The following is a 12218-nucleotide window of genomic DNA, read 5'->3' as shown; positions in this document are numbered from 1 at the left end:
AACAGAGGGAGAATCAAAGATGTGTGAAAGGAACTTGCACAACACAGAAGCAGTGGTGATGGTAGACATGATAGCAAGAGTGAATGCTATAGTCAAGACAATGTCAGAAGTCGTAGAAATGATGATGGAGATCGCAATAGACATGATCGACACAATGATAGAGATCGTGCTAGTCAAAGAAGTAAATCTAGTCTTTCCATGAGGGAAATAGACCAAAAGACAAGTCAAGATCTTTTATCGATGAAAAGAAGCTCACTGGATGAATGAGTAATATAATCCCACTTTTATGAATCAACCTTCATCATGGCTCTCCTAGGCAACCACTACAGAGAATCATCTCACCTGAGAGATGGTAAGCTAACATATCGCGACAAGGACTTCAATACGAAATTAGACATACAAACTCACATCTTCATGGCACGGACTTGAAGCATGAATATCAAATTATCAAAGAAAAATTCAGGTTTGTTATCTTGTTCTTGAATACCATGACTATGTGGTAGAAAATGGACTACAGGGCATGGCACGCCTTACATTTCTTATAAATTTTGGAGAGACACAGTGCCGACTCTCCACCATACTCACGTAGACCATGCACTATCTAATTTTTTAATAATTTAAAATTTTCATGGCATGGAAAGTTTAAGTACTCTTCTACTTTTGCTCGTAGTTCATCAAAGGCAAGCTTTTTGAAGTGCGTAATTGTTCAAGAGAAACCACTACAAATAAGGTGAGTGCTCTATCTTGATGTATACATTGCACCAGTGCGTTACACAAAAAAAAGATTTTTTTATTGTAACGTTACAATTACGAAACGATTTTCACATTTAAAAATGTGTTGAAAAAAAATCTTTAATGTTCATCTTTTTTTTTTAATAGCAAAACTCACAATTGTGAGTGAATTATATTGATCATCTTCAAAAAATTACAAGAACTTGCCATGCTCGTGCCGAGCCATGACACCATCCAGAGACCAAACTTACATCAGCTATCTAGGGAGCCACCCCTAACGACCTGCCCCCATGCCCTTGATACACAAGGTTCATTATCATGTTTTTCACTAATCTTTTGGTTTCATGATTTTTCCCTTACCTAAGCATTCTGCTGAGCACAAGTAACCCTAGACCAATCATCCGAGTTTTGCTTGCGCCCGAGCGTCCATATTAACACTTTGCTTTCTTGTATAATTTCTGCGAAGCTTGCCACCTCAAGAACTCCTTCGAACACACGACGGTTCCTTGTTTGCCATACATTATGTAAAAAGCAAAACCTGATAATTTGAGTGCATATGAGGATGGCAGGGCTACCCAAGTTCTTACCTCCAAGGAGTAAATCAGTCTTGAAAAAACCAATTTTCCATGTTCTTTGGACCCACTCGCAAATTTTTCCTGTAAGGCCTCTGATGGCTGGACATTCCATAAACAGGTGGGTCAGATCTTCACTAGCCATCCTACACCCCAGGCATCGATCTGTCCCTATCCCTCTCTCCTGAATCTTCACCCCCGTCGAAAGAGCACCCCTAATTACTTTCCATAGAAATACCTTCATGTGATGCAGAACCTTTGGCGCCCATATGTTCTCCATTACTTGCTCCCACCTTTCCTCCGACAATTGTTTTTTGCATATCTTGTTAAGGGGGCTAAACCAATTCTTCTTTAGCATCTTGATGTGTTCAGGGCTAGAAAAATACATTTTTCCTAACCGAACAAAATAAGGGGAAACTTGAAATTCTCCCGATTTCGAGGTCAAAATTTGAAGCTTTTGCCAATAATTACACTAAAACTAGTGTAAATTTGCCGATTTTCTTAAAGGCAAGCTCAAAATCTAACCGGGATTTATAATTTCAGCCAGTTAAAATACACTAGACCCCGGTTTTTTTCTAACACTGGATGTGTTATTTGTTAAAAAAAGTTCTTCAAGAGTGTTGTATTATATCTTGGGGAGATAAATCGTCACGACAAGGCCAACCAAGCAAGACTAGTTACATCAGAAGAGTACAAATAACCTATGGCCTTTGTCGGTGTTATGTAGAGGAGACCTCACAAGTGCTCACACCCTCTCCTACTTCTCTCTGCCAACCTCCTTGGCCTCGTTTTCTGCTGCACTGGTGTTTATTGTATCTGAAGGTCATCATTTGCGCGCTCGCTCTCACCTTGAAGGTCATCATCTGCGCAAAGGAGACCCCACAGGTACTCACATCCTCTCCTAATTCTCTCTTGTATCCTCCTTGGCCTTGTAGTCTTCTAACTAGTGTTCATTGTGTCTGTGTGCTCGCTTTCCCTGTACCACAGGAACTTTTGGACAAATTCTCACAATATTTCCCACATTGTGACTTACCTCAACATCATGAGCTTCTGTGAGGGAGGTGCTGCATACCTAGCTAGGTAAGGTTGGGGACAGGGGACCGCCGGCCCGGTGGGGGGGGCCGGGGTCCCCTGCCCCCTGATCGTTCCTAGCTAGGTATACGGTGCCTCTCGAGCAGAAGCTCATGATGTTATGCATCGTATGAAAAAAACTGAGAAAGACTCTGTTTTCCTACATGAGAAAATTTCTAAATCTTCTTGTGTATATATGAGTCAAAAAACAATTTTTCTTGCTGTAGCGTATCAATGTCCGCCACGTACGGTAGCTAGCTTTATATGAAAAAAATCCGGTGCTTGTTCAACCAAGCAGGCAAAATAGGCATTTCATGTAGCTTGAAACTGATCATTAAGCCATTTGTTGGCCACTTTCTTCAGTATATGTCTTTGTCTTTTCTACAGCCCTTTTTTGAATGGTTCATACATTAGATAGGTTATTTTCCAATTGAGTCTTTGTTTCTCGTGAGCTTGTAATGATCAGTATGTCTGAGCTTTTTTTAAGCTTATGTGATCTGTATTTGATGCTTTTTGTCAATGAAGCAAAGGAGCCAACCTTGGGCACTCGAGTGAGCAGTTGTGGTGTATGTATTTTTGTGGGGTGTCGTTGGTTTCCATCATGATACTTTGATTGCTGTCAGAGCTATGTATGTGGCATTTGAGATTGACCATGTGATTGTTGGTTATTTGTCAGTCTATTCACGCACAGAGCCTATGGCTCGTGTTGACTTTTGGCGACAGTTGTTTCATGTACTGCCCACTGTTGATTCTTGGATTGTTGGAGTTGACTTTGACAATGTAGAGGGGCTACATGATTGCCAAGCTACAGTACCACATGTGCTCTCCTTGATTTCCCATCATGAGCAAGCAGCTTGGGATGCCTGCTTAGAATTACTTTGTCTTCTCATTGGGTCGTGATAATGCATGGTCTTAGCCCTCTTATGCCCATCATTTAAACTCTTTGCAGTACACTTGGGGCTATCACTGCTAGCAAGGACCCCTATCGAATAGACTGGACCGCTTTTACCTGAGAGAGTGGGCTGCGTCTTTAGGTGGTACTATCACTATTCCTCGTATACAGCTCTCTTTGATCATGCGCCAGTTGTACTCACTATTTGTTCTGAGCATTGTTCAACACTCTAACAAGGATGCAAGATTCCTAATTCAGTACTCATAGCTTCTTCTCTTCTAGAGATCATTCAGGGGATTTGAAATAGGAGGATGCTTACAATGGCAGTCCCGCAGATTATTTCGATTATGTATAAAGGCATCTAATGTGGCTTGTCACGCGGCCACCTCATGCCATTGGAGAGAGATGGCTCAAAGAGAGCGTGACTTACACACACCTTTAGCTTCTATGAAGCAGCTTTTGGAGTTACATTCTGGTGATTCTTTTTTGACACATCAGCAGGTAGACCTAGTTGCAGCTATGCAGTGGCTGCTCTTGCTTTTAATTGTTCAGCCAAATTATGAAACTTTTGAATCAGAGTATTAAAAATTAGGGAAAATGATGGAAGGAAATGCAAGTGGTCGGATTTCACATCTTGATTTTGAAACTCCATTCGCTCTCACACACACAGACACAAATCCAGTAGCACAAGAATAATTACAAAGAGGATCTTTATGTTGGTGCTCAATCTTGTCTTTAGAAACTTGATCTTGAGTTTCAAGTTTTGAAAATCAAACCTTCACAATCAGTGAGTATTTGCTGGTGTGTGACATTGAAATGCAATTACCACTTGGAATCTATTCAGCTGTGGAGGAGCTTGAAAATAATGTAACATCCATTTGGGAAAGACTGAAGCAATGCGTTGAAGCAGACATTGAATTTGTTACATGGTTGATGAAAACCATGTGGACAATGATGATGATCCACAAACGATCAATCACAAACCAATGTCTGCTTCGATTTTGGACTCCGTATGATCAAAAAGTCCACAAATTGATGAAGAATAGTTGTTGCATTGGGTCTTTTCATATGTGTCGGTCCTTCCACACGTGTCTTTTGTCTTTCTTTTGCAACTCTTGAGAATTTACTTATGCATTTTATGTCTTTCCATTTTAGGTATTTGTACCATGCATTAGATATTGAGAGGGAGTACGATTCTTCAGGACTCATTGTCTGAGTGGTCAACAAGTGAAACATGTTGTATCGTATCCATATTACGACTTCTTGATCTGTAGAGTCTTGCTTCAGGATGAGGAGCCACAACTCCAATACTTTGACTTTGAAACAACTTCGATAATCATAGATGGTAAATTTTTCCACTCAAAACATTTCTTATTGCTCGTCTTTTTGGCTTTCCCATAAGGTTTTTTTTCTTTCCAAAAAATGACTTCTGATTGTTTGGTGTGTAGTTTGTGAAAGAGGCCATTTTTTTGTACTAGATAATGTGAAAAACGTTCTTGTTTTAATTTGCAAAAGCTTAGGACTTTTCACAATGTAGGATCACCCCTGTGGGCAGCATCATGTCAAATATATGTTGTATAAAAGAACAAGCAGTAGGCAACACTATTTATGTACATAAAGGAAAACAAATGGTACTATCGTTGTTTGCATGGTCAGTGCGTTGAGCCCAGCCTTAGCATCCCTATCCTACACTGTCATGAGCGCCTCAACATCCCCATCTGGTCAATTTCGGAGCTCTGAAGCCAATTGATCAACCACTCCTCCAGAACTAATCTGCATGAGTATTCTACTGCTTTGTGACCTCAATTATCTGCACAAGCAAAAAATGGCGATCAAGTGCAGAAATTCACAGCTGGGCAACCCTACACTAGACAGCCTCCCGCAAGATCTTCTCCACAGCTTCAGCAGAGCTCGTCTGTGGTGCTACAGCATGTACGACGTCTAACCCCCATACAACATCTAAATAGATTCTCTGCTTTTTTAGAATTAAGATCAACAAGGGCCCTTACCTAGCTACCCTTGTAGCCCATCAAATGCTGCTCTAAAGCTTTCAACCATGTGTGCAAATAATTCTTATTACTGAGCTTGCCTTGGACATTTTCTTGATGTCTAGAAGCCTTTGTTGCAAATAAAGCACCTTCTGTGACTGATCTGACCTGCAAAATGAGAGTTAGTGAAAATATCAAGACGTCAAGAACACACAAGTCTTGTTCTCTGCATTTTTTGAACCTTGGAACATAAAAAGCTCATACAAGAATTTTATGTATGCTCTATGCACATGACTCTCTAACGGCATAAAATTAAGATATAAAAGAAAGTGAGAGTTTCTGCCCGCTCAGGAATCGCCTAGGAGCAGAAGAGCAACAGGTAGCAATCAAAAAGTAACATAAATCGATATATGCTGATATGGATACATAGTATGCACAATATCAATAGAAAGTGACAACCTAGAAATCACAAGGTAGATTCTGCGGTTGATGGGCAAGCATAAGTGTGCACACATGTATGAGAGAATGAGAGAGAGGGAGAGAAGAAGAGAGTTTTAACGTCGTAGGAAACTATCCCAAGAGACCTTAGAGATCTAGCCGACGAGGAGTTGAACTCAAGACTTGTTATTCAAGAGGGAAATGGCATAATCAATCCACCACACTTAGGTGATAGAAAAGTTATACCATTTTCCTCTTTTTATTAGCGCGCACACACCCCCCCCGAGAAGAAGAGAGTTTTAGCGTCGTAGGAAACTATCCCAAGAGACCTTAAAGATCTAGCCGACGAGGAGTTGAACTCAAGACTTGTTATTCAAGAGGAAAATGGCATAACCATACTTGGGTGATAGAAAGGTTATACCATTTTCCTCTTTTTATTAGCACGCGCGGGTGCATACACACACACACACACACACACACACACACACACACACACACACACACACACACACACACACACACACACACACACGAGAAGAGAGTTTTAACGTCGTAAGAAACTATCCCGAGAGACCTTAAAGATCTAGCCGGCGAGGAGTTGAACTCAAGACTTGTTATGAGAGAGAGAGAGAGAGAGAGAGAGAGAGAGAGAGAGAGAGAGAGAGAGAGAGAGAGAGAGAGAGAGAGAGAGACGATTTGAGCCCGTGGTAGACTAGAAATTGCATAGAACAAAGTGCATGAAGACATAGTGAAGTGTATGAGGACATAGCAGTGTAGCCTTGAAAATGTAAACTGAATCTACCATTGATTCATATTGATGATAATGTATCTCAGAGCAGGGATCCATGTAAAATGCATAGCAACAACCACAATGTGTAGTCGAGCAGATCAAAGCAAAAAAGTAAGTACACCTACATCGTTTTTTCTCTACAATCCAAGAATTATCATGGCTAGAGGAAAACCTGAAAATTAAGTAGTATCAGCTGCATGCAAGTGACATTGGTAGAAATAAAAGGTGATGCATCTACTGTTTTCGCAATATCAGTGTCACCTTTTTTTCTTATATCAGCCTTCACAACGACATCAATGTCGCTCTTTTTGGCTAGGTCTATTTTCACAAGCTCTGTTGCATCGTTTATAGCCTCAGTCTCAAAAACATTGTCTTTTTTGGCTTTATTTTTGGAACTTGACTCAGGAGATTCCCGTCAAATAAACAAATACAAAAGAATATTAACACCTTCACACAAAATTTAGGGGTTGCAAAATTTGCGTTGTTACAACTCTACAAGATCCAAAATATGAGGGAGGATGAGCATGTCTTTTTGGGCTTCATTTTTGGAACTTGACTCAGGAGATTCCCAGCAAATAAACAAATACAGAAGAATATTAGCACCTCCACACAGAATTTAGGGATTGCAAAATTTGCGATGTTACAGCTTCACAAGATCCAAAATACGAGGGAGGATGAGCAAATGTTCCACCTGAGCAAGCTTTGGATTTGTCTTGCATTGTAGCTTGGTATCTTTGCTGTCTGACTAACCAGCATGGCACATGCTCAGACATGCTCAGACCATGCACAAAACTTTTGCCAAGACAACAATGCAAAGATGCGCAACATTATGCATCTTCGGGACGTGGGAGCCCATTGCTAAAGTGAACATGTACAAATCAAACTAATTTTCAATAACATCTATATTTTATATGACAATGCTTACCGTAAGGCAAGTAGACACAAACCTAATGAGACAAGAGGGGGTGCGTGCGTGCTTGTAGCTTGTTGCTGCAAAATTGTCTTTTGGTTTCTAGATGTTCCTCATGTTCAGCATCTGCGTTTGCTCTTGTTGTACGAGGATACCAGGCTGCTGTCTATGCCCTTTCACTAAGATTGCACGGGCTTGGGAAATGTAGAAGTGTTGAAGTTTAGGCATCTCAAGTGAACTGTCCAATGTGATCCCATTATTTAGTTTGGCTTTTAGGTATTTATTTTACTTATTTGTCAAAGTCTTGGGTAGGGAAATTTACTAGGCTTGCTATATAAGCAACCCCTTGCCTCCATTGTATACACATTCAGTTATTCATTGCCAAGGTCGATTGGTTCAAGAGACTCTCTCTCTCTCTCTCATTAGTGTCAAACAAGGATGCCCACTTTCCCCAACCCTCTTTGGGCTACTCACTGATGAATTGGAATGCATGGTTCTTGATTTTATGCAGCAAGAAGGCATAGGAGAGGTTAAGATCGGAAATGCGGTGATCATGCTTTTGCTTTATGCCGATGATGTAGTGCTCTTGGCACATACTTTAGAAGATGCAAAAGCTTATGAGCGTCTTGGAACGCTTTTGCCTACATAGCGGGCTGATCGTGAATGGATCCAAAACCAAGGTCATGCTTGTAACGACCCTCAATGACGAAAATCCATGCATTCTATACAACACTGAGCAACTTGAAGTGGTAGATCACTTTAAGTACCTTGGCCTTGAGGCTCCATCCAATCATAAACGGAAGGATTGTGCAATGCGTCGCTTGGAAGCCGGAAAGAGGGCTTATTATGCATTTGAAAATATGTGCAATGCTGGAGAGATCAAGTGTTGGGCTTTCAAAAAGTACCTCTTTGACACATTGGTGACACCGGTGTTTCTTTATGGAGTGGAGGTGTGGGATGGAAGCATAAGGAAGTCTACTTGGAAAGAGTTTGAGAATGTTCAAAAGCGTTTTCTCACCAACTTTCTCTAAGTCAAGACACAAACACCCTACATGCTCTTACTTCTTGAGTCCGGATCGCTTCCCATTGAGGTCTTGGGCATGCAAAGGGTTGTGGAGTACATGCTTAAGACACAACGTAGCCCTTTGCATCGACTTCATAGAATCGCATATGAAGCAAGTCAAAAGGTCCAAAAGACATGCAAGAGCAAAATACTAAGTTCACGGTGGATGCTTGACATCAAGAAATGGTTTGGAAGATGGGATGCATGTCACTTGGTTGAGGATCCGTCGTTCGACTTCCAAGTCAATGAAGCCTTCTTACAACGCCAATGTATCACGGCTTGGGAGAAATCCGGAGGTTCTTGCTTCAGCTATTACACCACACATGTTGCCCCAAACTACAAATCTCTCTTCTCCGAAAGAGGTAACCAAACCCATCCCTACATTCTTAAGCCCATCCCGTTGAGTGCGATCCGCACCATTGTCTCCATTCGTCTTAGCTCCCATTCTCTACGCTGCGAGACAAGACGTTGGGACACTGGCGAGGAGTCTCATCGACTTTGCACCTTATGCCCTCGTCAAGTGCGAGAGAGAGTACCGCACACTATTTGAGTGCTCAGCTTTTGACCACATTAGGTCCTCTTTTCCCCATATATTCAGCAATGAGCTCTCCCTACATACCTTCCTCTCCCAGCCACGATGTGGAGACTCTATTACGACGCTCGTTTCAGTCATTTTTGAGCATCGAGAGTCACTTACGACCTCCACTCACACCACGTGACATGTTCATTTAGTTCCATAGGTCATATTTGACCTCCGAGGAAGATAATAGAACTCTCTCTCTCTCTCTCTCTCTCTCTCTCTCTCTCTCTCTCTCTCTCTCTCTCTCTCGCGCGTGCTCACTCCCCTTGGTCTCTACGCTTCCACATCATCGACTTTGACATGGTATCAGAGCTTCTTGGTGGAGCTTAGCATGTGAAGAGCCTTGGCGTTACGGATCTTCCCTAGAGAAGAGATTTCGGAGAAGAGGAGAAACCTTGATGAGCAGGCGGCGGTGTCACCAATTCCTCTCTGCAATGGTATTGTGAAACACTGCCTAGTTGGAGCCTTCCTCACCAATTTCCACTGAGCGCTGCGTTTTGAAACGCCAACGTCCTTTTTCCTTAGCGGTTGTCACAAACTACTGACATGTCAAAGCCTAAAGAATGAATCCAACTTGCACATGCTGGCCGAGCGGACCTAAATCCTAAGAAGAACACGTAGCAGAAGAAAAAAAGAAGTTCTACCAACTTATGGGGACCCCATCCGATGGGGCCTAAGTGACAAAGGATTAAAATATAGCAAGACCTGCACACACACACACACACACACACACACACAAATTGATGACATGGCAGATTTTCAAAATTTGCATTGACATGATGACGTGGCAGGCTGTACGGATTTCCGTGATTTAACGCTAGCAGCTTTTGGCTTTGCTTTTTGGACTAGAAGCTTATGAGTTTTGAAGGCTTTTCACTGTAATTGCTTTTCAGGCCAAGGGCCTTTAAATATATATGAGGTTAGGACTCATTCTCTGGGATGCTTCTTGGAGAAGATGCAGAGTCTTGAGTACCGGCTTGTACTGTGTTGATGGAATATGAAGAAATATCGAAAGGGGCGCCAAAGTTTGGGGCCAATACTCTCTGGGGTGGAATTCCGCCACTCCGTGTCTCGTGTCGCTCTCTCTTTCAGGTCAGTTGTATTGAAGTGCTAAAAGTATGTTCAATCTCTTCTTTTCTATTGACACGTGGTGCCCGTCTTGTGATAGTGGTATTAGAGCATCAGGCGTGTGTTTTTTTGAGATCATACCGGTCCTATCAAAGAGCAGATAGAGCTATTGGAATTTTATTCGAGGTATCTTCGCCCTCTAACTTGGAACCTGGACTTATTAGCCACTCCCACCCTTATTTCATCGCGTATTGGGCGCGCTCTCGTCTTCATCGCTCATGTCTTACAGGGCATAAGCCATAAAGATCACTTACAAGAGAAGGATCCAAGATTTGTTTCGAGCTGCTGTTTTTCTCAGAGGTAGTGCCATGTAGATGTTGATGTCTATAGCTACCAAGCCGCACACTTCTAAGGACTTGGCAAGCTTTCAAGAAAAATTTTGCCCAAAGTTATATGGTTTCTGACATCTTCCTTCAGAGTGCAACTTCTGGCAGAGTGGGGTATCTTGAAATGCTTGCCATGGAAACCCTAGCAGATTACAACGTGAAATTTCTCGATATCTCTCCGTAGATGTCTCTTCACGAGCAGATGGCCTTGGAGGTCCAGTGCGATTGCTATCTTGGGACTACTATCACCACCAAAGAAACATTGTTTGTCCAAGAGCTGATGGACCATGTTGTGCTCGGCTACGACCTTGCGGAATGAACCTAACCCTAATTTTTGGTGCAGGTTCTAGGATGGAAAGTCGGTCGACTTTTCGAGCTCGATTGATGTCGAGATTGCTTTTTAAGTTTGAAATCTGTTTGAGAACTTGTTTGGTGATCTTGCTCGAAATTTGTTTGAAATGGATGATATCTGTTTTGAACCTGTTTTGGTGCCGATTTGAAAAAAAACACACACAAAAAAATCCTTTGCATTTGTAAAAGATCACATCTTTATTTATTTTGAAACGTCTTTCTTTATTTTTTTCTAAAATTGTACTAACGTACTTGTCTTTCGATTGAATGGATGTTTTTCTTGCAGGATATTCTTGTGTGGATTCTCATGAGGAAGAGGAAAATAAATACATCGGATAGTGTAGTGGTTAGCAGTCAAGGAAAATTGGTTGGCATTCACTTTGAGAGTAAGTATGACTCATTTGATTGAGTTTTGTTTCTTTAAAAATATGATGGTTCTTATATCTATGTTTTTTTTCAAAATGTAAGCTATCACACAAAGTACCATGATTTTTATCATGGAACACCATCACCTTTTGATGATCTGGAGATGTCCGGTAGCTGCAAGGTCCGATCTTTGTGGCGGGAGGAGTTTAGATTTCATGATGATCTATATGTAAAGTTGGTTTTTGCAGATATCAAGGATCTAGCAAGACATGCAGTATACAACATGGGTGAAAAGGGAATGATTGGTAGTTTTCTGCAGGTAAAGTACCTTAAGTTGAAGCTTATGAATGAGGGGATTTCAAATCAAAGTACCAAACATCATCGCAAGGTAAATAGTAATCATTACGTGAAGTTGAATCTCCTTTGTAAGTGTTGAAAACAAATTTAGTGATGTTCTTAATTACTGATATGAATTATTCTTGTGCATGTCCCTTTAATTGTTAGGTCATTGTTGCAACACAAACAGTAACAATTGAACTTAGTATGTAAGTGTTGGTGAAGTTAACTTTTGGGTTCTAAATTGCAAGTTTATATTAAGCTTGTGCCTTCCCCCTTGATTGTCAGCTCCCAAAAGAAAATTTATAATCTAAAGTTGAGGAGAAGATAAAATTTTTGGTCTTCTTATGGTTTTATTGTTTGTTGTTTTATTTAATCCTTGCAATTCTGAGAGAATTGTGCGATTTGAACATTTGAAAACATGCGATCTTTGAACTCTGCACGCATACACACACATGTATGCGTGTGTCTATTTTCTTATCCACCTTGGAGCACAAGGCTCAAGTGTTATCTCTCACCTAAGATCGTGATGCTTGGTAAACTTTGCTAGTAAATGCGTAGCTATCGTGCCCCCTTTTGCTTTCCCATCTCTTGTTTCCTCGTGCCTGACGTCCGTGTGTGCTTGTGCCTTTTCTCCCTATCCCACCCTTCCCCTGCCTCTCTCCTGTGCACCCT

At 41.3% G+C, this 12218-nt stretch overlaps 1 protein-coding gene across 10 annotated transcripts; it reads left to right on the top strand.

The window, feature by feature from the left end:
- The first annotated feature begins 1939 nt into the window (after positions 1–1939).
- LOC147432687 (uncharacterized) lies at positions 1940–11804 on the top strand. 10 transcript variants are annotated; one of them, XR_015185567.1, is made up of 7 exons: positions 1955–2189; positions 4423–4612; positions 6528–6594; positions 11128–11227; positions 11310–11436; positions 11527–11595; positions 11712–11804. XR_015185567.1 is itself a non-coding variant. In XM_086492539.1 (6 exons), exons 3-6 carry the CDS (start codon positions 6565–6567, stop codon positions 11754–11756), a joined length of 315 nt encoding a protein of 104 aa, XP_086348665.1. In that variant the 5' UTR covers positions 1954–2189; positions 4423–4612; positions 6528–6564; the 3' UTR covers positions 11757–11804. The 10 variants fall into 10 exon arrangements, 8 of the variants coding, with proteins under 8 accessions (XP_086348664.1, XP_086348663.1, XP_086348668.1 ...); XM_086492539.1 differs by lacking the exon at positions 11310–11436 and having other exon boundaries at positions 1954–2189; positions 11456–11595; XM_086492543.1 differs by having other exon boundaries at positions 11527–11804.
- Positions 11805–12218: the final 414 nt, after the last annotated feature.

This window comes from Adiantum capillus-veneris, chromosome 20 (genome assembly GCF_014529385.1).
Source record: "Adiantum capillus-veneris isolate H3 chromosome 20, ASM1452938v2, whole genome shotgun sequence".
Lineage (NCBI taxonomy): Eukaryota > Viridiplantae > Streptophyta > Polypodiopsida > Polypodiales > Pteridaceae > Adiantum > Adiantum capillus-veneris.
The sequence above is the reverse complement of the archived record's forward strand: the minus strand, read 5'-3'. Positions and strand labels throughout refer to the sequence as shown.